The sequence below is a fragment of the Camelus dromedarius genome, chromosome 23 (genome assembly GCF_036321535.1).
Source record: "Camelus dromedarius isolate mCamDro1 chromosome 23, mCamDro1.pat, whole genome shotgun sequence".
Classification (NCBI taxonomy): domain Eukaryota; kingdom Metazoa; phylum Chordata; class Mammalia; order Artiodactyla; family Camelidae; genus Camelus; species Camelus dromedarius.
In genome coordinates this window covers 2,787,172-2,805,912 of record NC_087458.1, presented here as the reverse complement: position 1 = coordinate 2,805,912, position 18,741 = coordinate 2,787,172, and the positions used below count along the sequence as shown (strand labels likewise).

The following is an 18,741-nucleotide window of genomic DNA, read 5'->3' as shown; positions in this document are numbered from 1 at the left end:
GCTTAGACACTGGGCTGACAGGGATAGCTAACTCATTCTCAGCTGTATATGAATTTATAATGTGATGAAGGAGAGAGAGAAAATGGATTCCAATGACGAGAATATGCTGGGAGTGCTGGGAACTCAAAGGAAGTGTCTCAAACTTAAAATGTACAAAACTGGATTCATTTTGTCAACTGTTCCTCTGTCTTGGCCTTAGTTTTAGTCAACAAGCAACTCCATAACCCTTGTCACCTTAGACACGCAGACCCCAAAATCAAAGTAATTGTTTTCTTGATTCTTCCTTGTTTACCTGTCAACACAGCCTCCAAAAAAAGCTTTTATCTACTCACTTGCCATGTTTGACCCAAATGTCTTGACTCCACCCCTTCTGTCCCTGCTGCCTTAGCTGAGGCTGGGCTCTCATCCACTGTTACCAACATCTCGTCATTGGCCTCTCTGCCTCTAGTCCTTCCGCTCCCACTGCGATCTGCACTGCTGGCTTCCCGACTACTCTGTGGCGCTGAGGGCTAGAGGGATGCTGAGTGGCTGGGGCTCTGGGTGCCCACTCCTGCTTCAACTAGAGAAGCTCCAGTTTTGCCTTGAAATAGACGAATCTAACTTTACTTGGTAATTGCTAATTAAAAAGTTTGAAAACCATTCCCAGGTTGAGGCAAACCAAACCGCTTCTTTCCTGTGGACATTTTCCACCCTTGCTGCTTTGCCCCAACTCCCTGCCTGTTCTCAGAATTCTGAACGCCGCCCTCTCATTACTTGCCTCTTACTCTCACGCCCAAGTCTCTGCTTGTCTAAACCCTATTCAGTTCAAATGCCGTTATCCCCATGAAACTCCCCCTGAATCCTCAGCAGAAGAGGTCTGTCTTGCCCCTGAACGCCTGTGGCCTTCCTCTGGTTCCCTGGAGCACGTAGGGTCTGTCTTAGTACTGCTCTCGTTTACATTCTCAGTGTTCCCGGTAGATGTAGCCGGTGTCCAGGTTCTTGTCCCGTCCCAGAAAGATTTCAGAGACAACACGTGGAGGTTAAGAAAGTAAAGTGGGGATTTATTAAGGGATGGATAGTACACTCTCAGGGGGAGAGCGGGCAGGCTCAGGTGAGTGGCTGCCCTGAGCTTTTTGGGGTAAGTTGGTTACACAGAGTGTAAAAATGAAGGGACGGAATATTCATTGGGGAGGGAAGGGTTTTGGGCCGTATTCCCTGATTTTCATTCCAACTCCATCTTCCTGAAGGGAGGAGGGACTTTTGTCCTTACTTAGTCTGGATCGGTGTGTCATGGTGTTGGAGCATGATGGATACTTCTGGGTGCCCACTCCGTACGGCTAGTTTTTTTGAAATGAAGGCATAATGAGCAAAAGGTTACATTCAGACACTGGAGATTCCTGCCTTTTCCCACCTTTCTTTGTCGGCCTCCAGGCCACTTGTCACCCCACAATGTGTGGCTGCTTATCACCCAGAGGGTGGCTGGCTTTTCCTTCTCTGCCCAGGGACCCCTGTTGCTCACGCAGTGTATGGTGTCCTGTGTTTGGCTGTTTGGCCTGTGCCCCTCCTGTTTGCCCAATTCCTGCCATTTGGCCTTGTCCCCCTTGCTCTGCCTGCTCTAACAATAGCTTGCTGTCTCTACTAACCTGAAAATCCAGAAAAGGCAGGATCATGTTATCTCAATCTTGCTATCTTCCACAGAACCTAGCAGATTGCTAGAGCTATTAATTGTGCCTACTGTGTGCCAGGCCCTTTGCTGGACCTCCAAAAACGCAGAGGTCGATGGATGACGTAGTCTCTGTTCTCAGGAAGCTGAGTCTACTGAGCGGGGCAGACCCGTAAAGGAGCTCCTCCGATACAGTTTGGTAAAGGCCACCCAAGTGAGCCACTGCGGCTGCTGTGAGAGCACCATAGCCACAGCTGCTGGGAACGTGAGCTGTTTTGTGGAAGGAGCAGACATCTTTCCAGATGAAAGGGAAAAGAAAATTCCAGGTAGAGGAAACATGAGGTGGAAAGGCCAGGAGGTGTGAGGATGGTGCCACAGGAAACAAAGTTGTGTGGCCAGAGGGGAAGTGTGTCTGGCAGGGAAGACGACGTGGTGAAGGGAGCGAGGCCGGTGCCATCACGCAGCTGTGAGCCCTTGAATGGTTTCAGGCAGGGAAGTTAGAGGATTAGAACTTGGAGAGAAAGAGCAGCGATTAAGATTCTAGGAAGAAGGTCTCTGCTCTCAACACCCAGTCTCCTGACCCTAGCTGCTGCAGCACCAGTGGGGGCAGAGGCTCAGGTGTTGGAGACTGGGTGCAGGTAAGCCGAGACAATGCCTTCTGGAAGAAGGTAGGGCTCCCTCTGTGTGAAGAGAACCAGAGACCCCGGCAGCGCTCTCCTGGGATGTTTCTGGGAGGGGCCAAGATAAATATAGTGGTCTGTGACAGAGCAGGTTTTCAAATGTTAGTTTTAAAACGAGATGAAGTAGTGGGACATTGAATTAAATATTGTCCTTTTGGTTGTAAATGCTGCCGAAATTCAGATAAGAAGACAGCCCATGAAAGCCGGAGTAGTCACTGATGGGGAGGTAAGACTTGAACTGTCACTGAACCTTGGAGAGAAGTTGGATGGGCAGATAGAGGCAGGCGTCCCCTCAAGAAAGGGAAGCAAGCTGAAAGAAGATGCAGAGGAAGCCAGTGAGCATGGTCTGGTCTGGGGAGGGAAGGAGAGCATCGCGGGAGGACAGCTGAGGACAGAGGCTGGGCCACGCATGGTGCAGAAGTCCTGGAAGGCAGATGTTTATCTCTTGGAACATTAGAAATGATCTGTTGATGTGATGAGAGTGGCTGTGCAAGATTAATCAGTGGTTCTGTATAGATGGACTGGGGGGGTTGGAGGGGAAGGAGTCTGTCACAGGCTTTTCCCAGAAGCGATGAGGCTTTACGTTCTGACGGTAAGCTAAAAGGACTGGGGGGGGGGGTCATTTTTTTCTAGCCAGTGATCCAGAGGGTTTGGTGAGGGGATGTGGAGCAGTGGGGAGCGTCAGAGGCTTGGGTTTTGGGGACCAGGAGAATTGGCATAGCATTGGGAGAGGCATCATCAGATGGGAGGAGGGGCCGGCTTATGGGATTAGGAGAAAAGATTCTGTCTTTCAAATTGAAATCATCACACCTGACTCAGTGAGTGTAAGAATCTTATGGGCAGTTGGCACTGTGAGACCTATGGCTATTTGTTACATTTTGAAAACCGTCGCGGTACAGCGGGGACAGGAGTCAGATTGCAAGGAAGGAAGGAAGATTTACCTTCTTAGAGGGCAGCTGCTTGTTTGAGAAACTGGATGAAACAAGGGGGAACACATAGTAGTTCCAAGGGCATTAAGTAGAGTCCTTAAGGGGGATCCTAAACCCTGCATGTTGACTCCTGAAAAAGTCTTACAAGTATATGGTCACGGTTGTGCTATGTTATATTCATTCATTTATTCATGCATTTGTTGATTCATTCATTCACCAAATGTTGGGCTGAGGACCCTTGGAATAATAAGTCATGGTCCTTTCTTCCCTTAATTAGAGCTGGAGTTAGTTTCTTTCCCTTCTTCCCGTAGGAAGGTTGCTGGTCTAGTGGTGTCGGCGTGATTCTAGCTACGTGCTGCTGGCTGTTAATGCTCTACGTTTCAAGAATCCTTTTTAAACAATGTATTGTTTTTTGTTTTTCTGTCTTTTGCGGCCACACAGGTAGAGTGGAAGCCCCAGCTATTAGAAGTCCCACCCCAAACTCAGTTTGATTACACAGTCACCAATCTAGCTGGTGGCCTGAAACCGCATTCTCCTTTCGACGCCCAGTACCGAGAGACCACGCTGAAGGTGAGCGCGCCGCGGCGGGCGGAGCTGTGCGGTTCCCGGGCTGAGCCTGGCAGGCTGCAGGTGGGTTCACTCTCTCCCGCTCCCCTCCTCAGGGGGGCGTGTTTGCCGGACAGCTGACCCAGGTGGGCATGCAGCAGATGTTTGCCCTGGGGGAGCGGCTGAGGAAGAGCTACGTGGAGGACGTCCCCTTTCTCTCTCCAACCTTCCACCCACTGGAGGTCTTGTGAGTCACTTGGAAAAGGGATGTTGCACCCAGTGCAAGTCCTGAGTGTGAGAAAACCTGCCTTGCCCGCCCCCTCCAAGTTCTCACACTCACGCAGGCAGGCTGGGGCAGTTACCCTTCTATGGTAGGATCCTGTGAACGAGTGGTGCGGGGCTGGGGGGGGGGGGGGGGCGGTCACGCTTCCTCAGGGCCCCAGGGCAGCCGTCCCACAGCGGAGTGGACACTTCCCAGCCCCACAGCTCCCCTCACGTAGTCTTGAAGGCCTCCCAGCCGCCCTGGGGAGTGTATGTATAAATCTTCCTTTATGAATCTCTCTGCCTTTTTGCTTTTTTCCAGCATTCGTTCCTCTAACATTTATCGGAATCTGGAGTCCACCCGGTGCTTGCTGGCTGGGCTTTTCCAGCGTCAGAAAGGTTTGACTTTGGGGTCTACAAGTCAGCCCCCGTCCCTGAGGCGCCTTTTCTTCTCACTTCCAAAGCCTCCCTCTCTCTGTCTTGGTGCCCGTTCCCTTGGTCTGTGTCCTCTTGCCCACGTGACTTCCGTGGTGTACTGACCCCTCTGCTGCGCCCGTCCCTGCCTGGCCCCCTGCTGCCCTTGTCAGCCTGACCCACGCGTCCGCAGCAGCGCACCAGCAGCTCTGACATGCCTCCGGCTCCTGACTTCTGTCCAGTGTCTATGGGGCAGCCCGAGCCAGGTCTTGTGAACAATACTGGGTGCTTTTTGTTTAGTTGAGACACTCCTGAAAAGGAAAGAGGGCAGAAGGGACACTTGGCTGGGCCCCAAGCCTGCTGCTGCTGCCCTGGTCTTGGGGATGACCCACAGCGTGGCCCACGTGGTGTTGCCTCTATTACGTGTGGCCCTTCCTAGTTCAGAAATTCTGTTCTGGGTTTTGACATATCCAGCCAGTGAATGCTCATAGCTCGTGGTTCTCAACCTTTTCACCACCAAGGCCTCCATCTGTTATTTTCCTCCATGGATACCATGTATCGAGGGCCTTTGACCATCAAATGAAGCTGCACTTTGTCACTTGTAATTGACTTAAGTTTATGTTTAATTGCTGGTCTAAGTTTCAGATCATCATGACCTCATCGGTATTAAATCACTAAAATGATGCCAGAAGACAAAGGTTCGTGTTGTTTTGTGTAGCTTCTTTAGCACTATCTCAAGCAGAGATAAAATTTCCATCAGGCTTTAAAAAAATGTGTAAACTACAGAACCTCCAGGCCAAAGGAGGCCGGCCTTGCCCCGCGCTGGGTTGGATCCTGCCGCTAATTCTGGCTAAAGCTGGCTGAACACCAGCAATGAGCCTAAGCAGCACAAAGCAAGCAGAACGGGCTGGGCCACCCCGTGCTCCTTGGGAGTCTCTGAGCTTAGGAATAGCCCACAGCGCCTGGCCTCCTGAAAGCTGTTTACTCGCTCAGCTTCCAAAAGGCAGATGTCCTCTTCTTAGAACTGCCTAAGGTATAGCTGAGATAGGAAAGATGTTTCTTGGTAACACCCTCTCCTACAGGCAGGTCTCAGATGGAGGCTGCCCAGGTTTCCAGTAGTGAAGGAAGTGGTCCCCTCACCAGCCCCTGGTGTGGCTGCCTGGGTGGCGGCTCCCTGCGCTGGACCCAGACGTCCTTACACTCCAGTTTGACTTCTGTCCCAGCCACTTCCATGCCTTGGCTCGTATCAAGGGATTTGAATGGACCAAAGGACCCCCCAGGATACTACCACTGATAGACGTGGTGTGACTTTAGATGGAGTAAAATTACAGGGACGTCCCAGAAGGCTTTGTATAAGCTGCAGGAGTCAGGCTGTGGGGGGAAGCTGGAGGTAACATTTGGTCATTGGTTTATTCATTCAACACATATCTGAGTGCCAACTCCAACGTGCCTTATTAATCATAGATCCTGGGAGGTACAGCATAGTGGTAGAGTGCGTGCCTAGCATGCGCGAGGTCCTGGAGTCAATCCCCAGGACCTCCATTAAATAAATAAATAAATTAATTAATTAACTAACTAACTAACCAACCTAACCCCTCCCCAACAAAAGAAAGAAAGAAAAAGGAACTGTCAGTCCAACATCCAGACACTAAGGTCAGGCACCAGATAGGAATTATCATGTGTTAACAGGAGATTTAAGTCATTGTTGTTATTATTCTAACATTTAAAGGACCAGATATTATTCTAAGAGCTTTGCATGTATTAACTTGTTTAGTTTTTGTGATAACCCTGTGAGGTAGGTAACATTATCCCCATTTTACAGAGAAGAGAACTAAGGCACAGAGAGGCTAAATGACTTTCTGAGGGACACAAAGCTGGTCCATGGAGGAGCTGGGGTTCAAATTCTAGCAGTCTGGTTGCACGTATTCTTCACCTTTCTGCTCTACTGCTTCTTGGAAGGCGTGTGTGTCTGGAGAGGGTCTATTCTGTTTACAGCATGTCCTCCAGAGCCCGAGCTCTTCAGAGGGGCGGGGAGCTGCAGAGAAGGAAGGGGCGCAGCATGCAAGTGGACTGTGCTTTGGACCCTATCTTGAAGCCGCCAGCACCTTTTCTTTTATTACCTGACCTAATTGTGGGAGGAAGGAAAGCTTCCTCTGCTTTAGAAACAGTTGAAAATTGATGCTATTAGTCTCACCCCTTCAGTTGACACATGAGCCCCAGAAGAGGGAGGTGACTTCCCGAGGCCATCCTGCTGCTTAGCTGTAGAATCAGGGCTGAACTCATGACCGTCAGCCTGATTTCCTTCTGTCCAGACCAACAAAGTGTGTCTGAATTCTGATGTTCTGCTCAAGTCACCGCAGGCTACTTTTAAAGTCCTGGGGTTTTGACCGTCAATCATTTGTTTGAGAATCATAGCTCTTTGGGGCTCAGATGCACCCAGTCACTCTATGGGTTGACCTCAGTGAATTCCAAAACCTGCTGATAGGAGCTGTTTCTCTTGCCATCAGAGAAGGTGAGCGTTGAGCCATGTGGAACAGGAGGCTGCCACAGGCCATTGCCATCTCTGGCACAGAGTAAAGCGTGGGAAGTGTTGGAGCACCTTCCGTGGGCACTGATCCTGTGAGCTCTGAGCAGAAGCAAGCTGCTGCAAGGTCTGGAAGGAACGCTGTTTGCAGTCTAACCTTTGGTTCTAGGTAGCTCATCTAGAGGCCTGGCTTTTCTTCTGGGCAAGGCTATGGGGTCTGAGAGGATGTGGCCCTGTGGCCATCTTCCTCAGATTGTCATGGAAGTCACCACATTGGCCTATAGGATTGGACTTTGGGAAGCAAGGAAGTCACCTAGTTCTGTTAAGGTCAGGGATGGCCCGTTCTTTATTAGAAGCCCAAATGCTGGCAGGCAATACCTTGAGGCAGACGTTTTTTGGAATGGGTCACGGAGGTGCCAGTCTGATCAGAGCCTGGACCTGCGTTGGCCTATAGGTGGCCCAGTGGGAGGGGCTGTGCTGGACCGAACAGGGCTGCTGCCCGCGCTTTCCGTTGTTCAGCCCGTAGGGGAGCACCTGTGGGCAAGGCCAGGGCAGGCGAAAGCGCTCGCTGTCCTTAAGGAGCAGCCTTGATGCCCTGCCTCTGGGAGCAGCTCCGTCTGTGTAGACGAGGAGAAGCGGGTGGAGATGTTGGGAAGAACAAGCTGAAGCCTCTTCCTCCTGTGCTTCCCGCCTTCCTTCCAGGACCCATCGTCATCCACACTGATGAAGCGAGCTCCGAAGTCTTGTACCCAAACTACCAAAACTGCTGGAACCTGCAGGAGAGAACCAGGTTAGTGCCCCGGGTTCTTGCTCACCAGTCGGGGACGGACAGCATTTTACTGCCTTTGCCGGCAGGCTCTGCCTGGGCCGAGGGCCTGCCCACACTGACCGCGCTGGTGGCTGAGGGACGGGAGAGGGTGCATCAAGCTCGGGTCCGATGTCAGCTGTCCAGGCCGTGAGGCCGCTCTCGCTCACAGTGAAGGTGCGGGAAGCCTGGGGAGGGCCGCGCGCTGGGCTGGAGAGATGGGTCCACAGCTGTGAGTGGGGCTGTGCTGTTCACCAGCATTATCCTCTCAATGCTCCTGGCCTCTCAGATGAGGCAGAAGAAGAAACTTACATACAAGATGAGAAAGCCAGTCATAGAGCTGCAATCCAGACGGACAAGCAGAAGACACGTTTCCCTGCTGCCACCAGCCTGCTGCCATGTAGGGGAGATTGGTTAGGGCTGATGGCACTTTCCAGTTTCCAGGTATTTCTGGGCCGCCCTGAGACCATGTAGTGTGTGTGCCTCAGAAGAAGGAGATGCTGTCTTTGAGCAGACCTGGCCATGCTTGCATTGATTTTGGTTTAACAGAAGGAAATGCTAGACTGGGATTTGGAAAACCCAGGTTATCATTCTAGCCTTGGTACTCACTAACTTACACATCATTTGATCTCATAGAGCCTTAGTTTACCCATCTATAAAATGGCAATGATACTTGCTAACTCAAGTGAGCTGTTGTTGAGGATTAAATGGGATCCCAAATGATAAATGTGATACACTTTGTAAACTTAATCACTATGCAATAAAAGGAATAACTTATTTTTTTGACAGAGGCCGGAGGCAGGCTGCTTGTTTGCAGCCAGGAATCTCAGAGGACTTGAAAAAAGTGAAGGAAGAGATGGGCATTGCTGGTAGCAATGGAGTGGACTTCCTCATCCTCCTGGACAACATGGCTGCTGAGCAGGTGGGATGGCTGCTCTCCTCGGGCTGGGGGTGGGCGAGCCTGGGGTAGGCTCGGTGGGCTGGCTCCTGGGTTAGAACCAGGTGGAGAGGAGTGGGGTGGAGGCCTCCAGGCATGGAGGCAGCTGCGATGGGACTTGCAGACGAAATGGATACAGGAGCTGAAGGACGGGGAACAGTCCAGGGGGACACCTCGCCGGGCTAGGAGCACAGACCTGTGACTCTAGAGCAGAGCTTTTTTTTCTGTTCTTTTCTCTTCTCTTCTTTTCTTTTCTTTTCTTTTCTTTTCATTGAGGATTTTTTAAAATATCACATTTTATTTTATTTTTTAAAGTGGCAGTTTCTTCTTATATTTAGTTTTGGGGTGGGGGGAGGTAACTAGGCTTATTTATGTGTTTTTTAGTGGAGGTACTGGGGATCGAACCCAGGACCTCATGCATGCTCAGCATGTGCTCTATCGCGGAGCTGTCTACCCTCCCCGCTCACAGGTTCTTGAAGCGTGTTCCCCAGGACACGCGTGATGTGAGCGTGTGCGCTGTGGGAGGCCGGGCAGGAGTGGGTGACAGGAGGGGAGGGGTCATTATCTAAGCTTTTGGATCCCTCTTTCCCGTAGCTCTTCTTGGAGAGTCTGTATGCACATCAGCGTGTGAAAGGATCTGAGAGGCCTGTAGTAAGGGGGCCTGGTTCATCTTAGAGTCTGTTTTTCTCAAACTTATTTAGCCATAGAATCTTTTTATCTAATAAAGACTGAAGACCACACAATGGGAAATGCTGCACTAGATTCAAAAGTCAGATGCCTGAAGGCAGCCTGGGTCCTCCTTCCTCCCTCTGTGAACATGGCAGTGCACCCTGAAAGCAGAAGTGCACCTTATGCTTATGTATAAAACAGATTTAAGGTTATAAAACACGGATTTATACATTTATGTGGCATACTTTTAGAAATCGCTTTGGGGAAGTGAAGGCTAAGTAGAAATTTATGAGTTCCCTGCCTTGTATTTTATTCAATTTCTTTTTTTATTTAAAAAAAACACTTTTTTTTTTTTTTTTTACTTTGGAGTTGATGGGGAGCATCAGAAAGGGAGGAAAAACACTTTTTTTCCTGGGCCTTCAGATCTCAAGGAATAGCTTCAGCCCTTGGGTCTTGGGGACTGAGATTTCTGAGCTGTTAAGCCCTCCCCAGGAGCAGACAGGCCCCGAGGGCTTGGTGGCAGGGCTCGGCCGCCAGCCTGGGCAGAGGACAGGCGTGGCTTTCCTCAACGGCGCCTGCCACCCTTTCAGGAGCACGGCCTCCCGAGCTGCCCCACGCTGAAGCGATTTGCACGGATGATCGAGCAGAGAGCCGTGGATACAGCCTTGTACGTCCTGCAAGGGGAAGACAGGTGAGGGGCCTCTTTGGCTGGGGGCATAAAGTCACGCTCGGTCAGGCCTCCCAGTGTGTGGGGAGGCGGCTCCTCGGGCCCGCTTCCAGCTGCCAGAGTGTGAGAGGCTGAGATCACCCCATCCTGCTGGCCTTCCGAACGGACTCAGCACCAGCACCTCCCGTTTGTGGAGCTGAGCCTGGTGACCTGGGTTTTCCATTCACTGCTACACAGAACCAGGAGTCACCGCCTGGGGCTCAGTTTCTCTTAATCACTTTTTCTTTTGCTTCAAGTTTCAAAGGATTGGGTGGCGGCGGGAAGCTGAGGGAAGAAGAATTATTGCTCACTTACTTCATCACATTACAATTTACAAGTCATTTTTCTGTTCTTGCGTGAAGTAGGCGTCATTAGCCCTACAGGGTCCACAGCCCGGCTTTAGGGATGAAAAAACCGCACCTGGGGCCCCGCTAGCAAGTGGCAGGGGCGGGACTCGGACCAGATCTTCTGACTCTCAGTTCTGTTTTCTCTATTTCACTGGCATTTAGGGCTCTGTTCTTTGAAGACCTGTTTCCTGACTACCAGGATAGAGAGTTTCTCTCTGACCAGAGTTCAGAAAAACACCTTCTTCTGATTGGTTAAAAGCATTCAGCTCGTACTGAGAATAGGTGATGTGGGAGAGGTCCGGGGGAGGTGGGAGGAGAGGGCAGTCCCGGGAAGATGATGGGGAGGAGAAAGCAGCTCATGTTTCAAGAACCCACCTGGTCTGCTGTGTACAAGCCCCGCGGCTTCCCTCCCGAGCAGAGGCAGCCTGCCGCTCCGCACGTGCCTAGGGCACCTTGCAGGCTTAGCCACCAGACCTGGATTGTCGCTTACTGCCTTGCCCTCCACCAGGGCGCGCACGCGCACATACACATGTGCGCGCACACACAATTTGGTACATGTTTCAGGCTGTGGGGCCCATGCGTTGTCTGCTGCAGCTACTCATCTCAGCCCACATGCACGACAGCAGCTGTTAGGTGACACGCAAACAAGCAGGCACAACTGTGTTCCAGGAAAACATTTGTTCACAAACACAGGCAGACAGGTTGGAATCGGCCCATGGCCACCATTTGCTTTCTCCTGGTAAAAAAAAAAAAAAATTTATACAAGAGCTGGTCCGTCCTCCTTTCCTTGAGCCCTGCTGTCATAAAGCTGAGCTTTCTTCAAGGACAAATGGTTATAACGTCACAAGGCTGTGCAGCCTGGCTTGGCCGGCGCACGTCCTTCTGGAGAGTCTGTGTTACTCACGGTATCAGTTGCCTGCTCCTCGGGACTGCTCCGGCCTTCCTTGGTCCATAAAGGTGGCCGTGCACCCAGGCGCCGAGAAGCAGGATCTGTCTAAGCCAGGCGCGGCAGCCCCGTTTCCTTTTGTCGGTGATGGGGTTCTGGGAGAGGGGCTTTTTCTCTTTGATAAAAAGTGAGAGGCACCCAAACCAAGCCTTTTTGCTGCTTCCTGGCCCCCATCTTCCTGCTTTGTTTGCTGCTGTGAGAACACACGCTTTGAGTTGAGGTAACCCCCTGTGATCAGGAGGTGACCAGCCTGAGAGAGTGTGGGGGCCACCGTGCCAACTGTGGGAGCAGGCCTGAGCTCCGGGTTACATCAGATAAGTGACAAATGTCCTTTGGTCTAGACTCCAAAGAAGGGGGCTGGCACGCGGGGCAGGAAGCGTAATTTGCAATGTCCTTCAGGCCGCCTTTCTAAGGGCCTTCTGGAACTTCTGGGATCCATCACACCTTGTCCTTCCCAGTCCTGTTCTTGTAGTGCAAAGGGCCTGGTTCTCCATGGCTTGTCCCGGTGACCCCTCCCGCGGCCCTCCCTGCTCACTGTGCTCACGCCAGGTCTGTGTCCGGGTGCTGGCACTGCTGGGGCATCTGTGCACGGAGGGCCCTGACACCGGAGGTGGTGCTGCTTCTCCCCTCGCTGCCTATCACTGTCCCTCATGCATTGCTTGGCCTTCTCTCAGCTCTGACTGGGCTTGTGAGGTGCAAGGGGGCAGAGCCAGCCTGTGGCCCCTGCGTGCCGAGGGACCCCGGGTGCTTGAATGTCGTTTGCTCACCGTAGGGAGAGTCTTCAGATGGCAGTAGGCCCGTTCCTCCACATCCTGGAGAGCAACCTGCTGAGCGCCGTGGACCCCGCCACCCTCCCCGGCAAGACCAGGTACGGGGCCCAGCAACACAGCTTTGCGCAGCTGAGGGCAGAGGGTGGCCTCTGGCTGCAGCGGGCAACGCAGGTTTTACGGGGGCAAGAACCAGGCTGTCAGTGACTGAAAGGGGATGTTTGAGGCCACGAGTCCCAGACAGTCACAACGTTTCTACCTTCCTTCCTGCCAGCCCTGTCCTACCATGTTTTGAAATTTTGATTGTAGTAAAAAGTATCCCTAAATTTATTTTTCCATTTTTTTTCTCACTAACTGAGCACGTGTCCAGCAGAACAGCTAACTGTGCTGTCACACAGATTTGGTATTATAATCACCCAAAACAATGATAATTGCTTAATAGATTGTTTAGTTTAAATACCTTCATCGAGTATATAGAAGGGTAGGATTTCTACTGAGCATCTAAAAATGCTGGAAGTGGCTCATGCACCTCCACTGTCCTGTTCATCGTGCCTGGAACCCCAGGTTAGGGGCCACGGGTTTGGACTGTTCTGTGTCCTAGGCACTTGCTAAGCCACGTGTGGTCTACAGATAAACAGCTTCACCATCACCTGGGGTTGTTAGATTTTCCGGCCTCAGCCGGACTCACTGAATCAGAATCTGCATTTCAACAAGACCCCCAGGTGGTCTGTCAGCTCCCTGGTACCAGAGAAGCACTGTTGTCCTCTGCCTTCTTGAGAGAGAATTGTCCATAGCTAGAAATATGCGATGAGTGTGGGAAAGGTGGAGGACAGCGAGTTGAAATAGGAACATTCAGGAACTTGGGGCCAAGATTTATAATAGCAAGTCATGTGAATGTCCTTCCTGGCCCTTCCCAGACCTGCAGTGACAAGGTACTTCTCCCGGGCCTTTGCCCCCTTGCCCGCTCGGCCCTGTGTCTGTAGGCTCCTGCAGGGCCCAGTGCTGGCCTTCAAGGCTGGGGGTCCACAGGTAAAATCCTGGCTCTTTCCCGAGACAGATACAGGGGTTTGGCAGGTGTAGGTGAACATGGCAACTTTATTACTGACTAAAGCCATTTGGAGAGTAACCGAGGGCCAAACAGGCTTATTAATATTCCTTTTGAATGAACTTCATTCCCCCAAACTGCAAGCTTCCCTAACAAGGAGAGCTTGCTTGAGGAGACTCGGTGCACGGCTGAGAACAGGAGGAACGTTGGCCGCAGGCAGACATCCCAGAGAGAGCAGGGAAGTGGGGCTGGGCCACACGCCCAGTTTCTTCTTCAAAACTCCCCAGGGAAGGGGTTGGCGGGTAGGTGGGCCGGGCAAGGCCAGGAGAGCTACTCCAGTGGGGATCCTTCCTGAAAACATGGGGCAGGGGCAAGGGTTCTCCCCACCATCTACTTCAAAGGACTTTTATACCAGGCTCCCCTGATTTCTAGTTGTCACCCGGTTTCCTCACTCAGAAGAGGCCGGCAGCGTGCTGGCCGCCAGAGTCCAGGTAAAGAATTGTGGAGAACTGTTCTCTTCCTGCAGAAAGCTGTACCTGTATGCGGCTCATGACGTGACCCTCATGCCTCTCTTACTGGCCCTGGGGATTTTTGACCACAAATGGCCCCCGTTTGCTGGTGACCTGACCATGGAGCTCCACCAGCACCAGGAATCCGGGGCGTGGTTTGTGCGGCTCTACTACCAGGGGAAGGTACGGCGTGTCCGCGGCGGGAGGGCCGGCGGCCGGGCACCCCCGCCCGCCCGGTTTAGCGCCACGTCCCCCTGCCCCGGCCCCGTGGGGCTCCACTGGTACATGAGCCTCTGAGTCCTCTCCTGGCTGTGGCCCAGGGATAAGGCGGAACTCGGCATGTAGGGGCAGGCTGGGATTTGGGCCTCATATCGTCCTGTTCCAGACTCCTTCTAAGAACAGGACCGCCCTCCTCTTCTCCTGAGTGTGTGCCAGGATGGAACATCCTGACTGTGAGGCCTGTTTTGAAAGTCAGTGTCGGTGTCTCTGGAGGGTAGTGTGTACTGTCAGTGCTCCCGGTGCCCCGGCTGCTGCAGCAGGGTGCTGTCCTGCAGGGCAGAGGCTCGAGCCCTCCGGCGGTTAGACCATCAGCCCTCGCGGCTCAGGGCTGTAGCATGGGTGTGTCTTCCGTGTCCGTTTGCCTGGTAGTTCTGGAGTGACTTTCACAAGCAGGGCATCGTGCTCTTCTTCTGGAAGCTGACTGATTAATGGGACCTTCCTTGCTGTTCTGTGTGGACACACACACACCACTGGGCCAGAGCCTTCCAGATCTCCGCGTGCAGCTGGAAGCAGCTGGCCAGGCTCCTCGGTGACCCTGCTGAGTTATGTCTCTTCCACAGGAGCAGGTGCCGAGAGGCTGCCCTGACCGGCTCTGTCCACTGGACAAGTTCTTGAACACCATGTCGGTTTACACCTTAAGCCCAGAAAAGTACCGCACACTCTGCTCTCAGGCACAGACGATGGGCCGTGGAAATGGAGAGTGACTGATGTATTTTACAAGCTGGGTGTGCTGATTTTTAAAATAAAATACCTTCACACAGTGCCTCTGGCTGTTGCGTTTAGGAGAGGCAGGAACAAGGGTTAATGGACTTGAGCACAAGGTAAGGGTGTTTCCTTCCTGCAGGTGTACTGAGTCCTCTTCTTGAAAGGAGAAGGGGTGTAACGTGGATACCAAAAGGATGAATCCTGTTTTGTGGCTTAATTTCCACGGCCAGAACACCTGCCGGTGACATTGGCCGGGAGCATCATGGCCTGTGGAATTGTGTGTGGTTTGGGACCTCAGTTCTTTTTTCCTGTCTTCCTTTCACAAACAGATACTGAGCAGCTATTAAGCAGTGCTCGTTATAAAGGTGAAAAGTTTCTGCCCTCAAGTTGTTTCAATCCAGTAGAAGAGGCAGGCAGGTGGATCAGTGAAGACAGAGCGGCCTGTTTCACTCTGTGATAAGGGACAATGGGGGCCATTTGGGGACAGAGAAGAAACCCTCAGCCCCAGCTGACAGGGGCTGGGGGAGGCAGTTAAGAAAGGCTTCTGAGGAGGTTCTGTCCTGATCCGAGGAGAGGAGAGAGTGACTAGGAGTTAAGCAGGTGAGCAAGGAGGAAGGGCATTGCGTGAAAGGTCGGCTTGCAGGTCAGGCACCTCGCCAGGCAGTGAGAGGGCGGACACTCCATCCTGGTGGCGGCAGCGCCGGGAGCGTGGGTGAGGCTCCCGCGCTGGGCTGGGGCCGCCCGCAGCATCAGCTCTAACCTGGACCTAGGCCCCTGGGTTCCCTGATGATCTCCCTATGTCCTTATTAATTTTCTCATTCTTCCCCAGAATCTATTTCAAACTTTCTCTGATCTCAAACCACCAACCCGTTTACTTCTCAGAGAGAACACCCAGCACAGAGGCCTCTGCCTCCTGCTGCCTTTACATTGCCGACCGACCCCCGCGTCTGCTTCTCGAGCTTGGTTGCCTCCTTCCGAGCTTCAGACGCTCGCGTCCAGCTGGATGGCCCACAGGCACAGAAATTTCCCTCTTTCCTCACAGACCTGCTCCTCCCGCAGCCCTCCTTATTTGAATGAAAGACAGCCCCACTGTCCACTCAGTTGCTAAACCAGAGATCCATCCTTGTCTCTTTCCTCTCCCATCTTCCTATGTCTAATCAGTTAATTCTTTCAGTCCCACCTGTTTATTTCTTGGATTCATTCGTATCTTCTCATCCTCCATCTTCAATATCTCTTTGCCCTGCTAATTAGTTTCTTATTTCACTAAGGAAATAAAAGTAATCAGAGGAGAACTTCCATGTCCACCAACCTGCTAACCCAGTTGCACTGGTGCCCGGAAGGCCTGCCTTCCTGTTGCTGAGGATGAACCCCGCCCCCCCCATCCAAGGCCAACCCTCCAGGTTTGCATTAACTCCTACCATTATTTTTTTCGGTACTGTTAATTTTCTCTTCCTACCAATTATTCCCATTAGCTTACAAATACGCTGTGAAATCTCCTGTCTTAAAAAAGTGCTCCCACTCTTTGAACTACTGTGCTATTTTCTTCTCTCCTTGATGGCAAAACTTCTCAGAAGAGTTGTTTACCCTTGCCACTTCTGATTCCTCCTCCCTTCCAATTCTCTCCTGAACCCACCGTGGTTGGATGGTCACCCCTGCTTCCAGGGAGGCAGCTCTGTCAGAGCCAAGGAGAGAGGCCTCGGCAGAAGCCAGCCCTGCTGAGACCACGGTCTTGGACGTCCAGCCTCCAGAACTGTGAGGAAATAACGTTTCTGTTGTTTTCCCCCCATGACCTGTGGTACGCTGCGTCGTGGCCCAGGCGAAGCAGCCCGCCGCCTCCCGCCGCTTCTCCCCGCCGCGCGCCGCAGCGCACGGTGCCCCACGTCCACGAACGCAGGCTCCGGGAAGGCGCCGTGGCCCCAGCACCGGGAAGGGCGCCCGGCGCACGCTGGCGCCCACACATTGCGGGCACACCCCCTCTGCCCGGATCGCCGCCTGGGTTGCCCTCTGAGACGCGGCCCCCGCTTGCCCCTCCGGCCTCGTGCCTCGCGCCCCCTCCCGCAGCCCCGGCCAGGCTGAAAGGTCAGCCCCGCGCCCCTGGCCCTTGTGACGCACTGCTCCCTCCCTCGAGCCCTGACGCACACTCCCTTTGCCCGTCTGTCGCTTCTCATCCTGAGGCCTGCCATGTTTCTGCTTGTCCCTCGGTACGGGGGTGTCTGTCCTGTCCATTATTGTTTCCTCGGCCCAGGGATTTACTGAGTGGCCTCGCGGGCCCCGCGGCTGCTGGCCGGGCGGCTGCTGGCGCTCCCCCCGCTCACCACCAGGGGGAGCCAGCGGCGCGGGAGGGCGCGGGGCTTCTGCGGGGCTCAGGCTCGGGAGCTGGCGTTCTTTCTTTGTGACCCCCGGACGGGGTTCCTGAGCCTGTTTTTCCTCTCGCATAAAATGGAGATAGTTGTACCTACTCGTTAGGTTGTCGTGAGAATTAAGTAAATGTAAGGACCTTCAAGTGTTCTTTTTCGCCCTATGGCCATTCCTCCCCCACGGATTCTGAGCTGTGACGGGTTTCCTCAGCTGGTCGGAACGTCCCAGGCACCGTCCCGGGGCAGCGCGCCCCCTCGGCCCGCCCTGCGTGCGCAGGGGCGCTCCGGGGCCTCCCCGCGCTGTGTGCCTGTGGGCAGGTCCTTTAACTCCCTGAGCTTCTGTCTCCCCAGCTACAAAACGGTGATGTTAATATTTGCCTACCTGACGGTCTGTCCTGAGGACGGCCTTGAAAGGCACTTCATAGACTCCTAACTCGTCCTTGGCCTTGGCTCCTTCCTCTTAGTGCTTTTAAAATGAGTGCTGTTAAGGTTAAATTAATTTCCAGGGGGGCCCACCCATGGATGGCAAAGGAAAGGGGCTCCCGGGATAGAGCAGAGTGCTCACTCCTGTCCGCCACTCGGCTGGGCTTGCTGGGGGAGGCGGACTCCACCGGAATTCACCTGACAACGTCCCGGGGGCCTCACGGCCTGTCCCACCCAGAGCTCTTGGCTCTGGTGGGCACTGCTGTGTGCTGACCTTTAATAGTTTCACACAGATGGTTTAAAAGGAGGGCAGGAAGCACACGGAGACTCTGAAAGGTCCACCTTCCCATCCCACCCCAGCCCGTGCCTTGGCGCGCGGGCCCTTAGCGTGCTGGCCTGTTTGTGTTTTCTGTAAGAAACGCAGGTCTTTGCAAGTGATGCCTGGCACCCGTCTGCTCAGCCGGCACCCTGTAGGGCTCTGCCCGTCTGCCTGCAGAGGAGGCTGGGAGGGGCTGAGAACAAACGCTTTGTTTACCGTGTGCCTGGGAAGTATCGCTCTTCAGCTTTGGGGTCCGAGCTGTGTGCACCGTGCATGTGGGTCCACGGGGAGAGTCACGACCCCTTGGCTGGCTGGGGGATCTCTGGGGAGAGGGCTCTCTGCGCTCTGTTCAGACCCTGCCCTCTAGTGGCCAAGGGGACCGGCCATGCAGTCCTGGCCCTCCCAGTCCGCCCTGCCAACCTCTAGGGACCCGGTCCCTCTGTCTGAGGGTGAAGGCGAGAGGGGAGAAGCACGCTTCGCTGCGCCCCTTACCCCCCACCTGGCTTTTGAAATGTTCACTTCCCTGAGCGGGGGGCGGGGGAAGAGGGGTGGTGCCTGGCTCGCAGTCTCCGTCTGTGAAGCAGACATCCGAGCTAATGTGTGAGGACTCGAGCGAGCACTGGCCTCGGAGTCGCGCCACGTGAGTTCAAGTGCTGCCTGCGCGGGAACTGTCTGTGTGACTCCGGGCGCTCCGTTGACTTCCCCTTGACAAGCCTGGACAGCCTCGTGTGTAAAGCGGGGCTCTAATAAATAGTGCCTCCCTCACAGAATGAGCCCTCGCAGGGCTCACACAGAGTGGGCACGAAAAGCACTTTGTAGCAGGAAAAGCGTGACACAAGCGTGAGGCGTTGCCCCGGGTGTTCTCGGGCCGCCGAGGCAGTGGGCGCCCAGTCCTGGGTGGCCTGCCCGTTGGCGGGAGGATCCCGGCGAC

General features: G+C 53.5%; 1 protein-coding gene across 2 annotated transcripts in view; it reads left to right on the top strand.

Moving 5' to 3' along the window:
- The window catches only part of ACP6 (acid phosphatase 6, lysophosphatidic), a 36,925-nt gene that overhangs the window by 4,495 nt on the left and 13,689 nt on the right, over positions 1 to 18,741 (top strand). Inside the window, exons 2-10 of one of the 2 annotated variants that reach the window (XM_064477676.1) lie at positions 3,693 to 3,821; positions 3,914 to 4,044; positions 4,381 to 4,457; positions 7,699 to 7,786; positions 8,591 to 8,723; positions 9,998 to 10,098; positions 12,179 to 12,274; positions 13,745 to 13,910; positions 14,567 to 14,769. In XM_064477676.1, the coding sequence (XP_064333746.1) occupies positions 3,693 to 3,821; positions 3,914 to 4,044; positions 4,381 to 4,457; positions 7,699 to 7,786; positions 8,591 to 8,723; positions 9,998 to 10,098; positions 12,179 to 12,274; positions 13,745 to 13,910; positions 14,567 to 14,710 (1,065 nt within the window). In that variant the 3' untranslated portion in view covers positions 14,711 to 14,769. Of the gene's footprint in view, positions 1 to 3,692; positions 3,822 to 3,913; positions 4,045 to 4,380; positions 4,458 to 7,698; positions 7,787 to 8,590; positions 8,724 to 9,997; positions 10,099 to 12,178; positions 12,275 to 13,744; positions 13,911 to 14,566; positions 14,770 to 18,741 lie in introns of those variants that run through there. The other variant, XM_064477677.1, reaches the window with a different exon arrangement.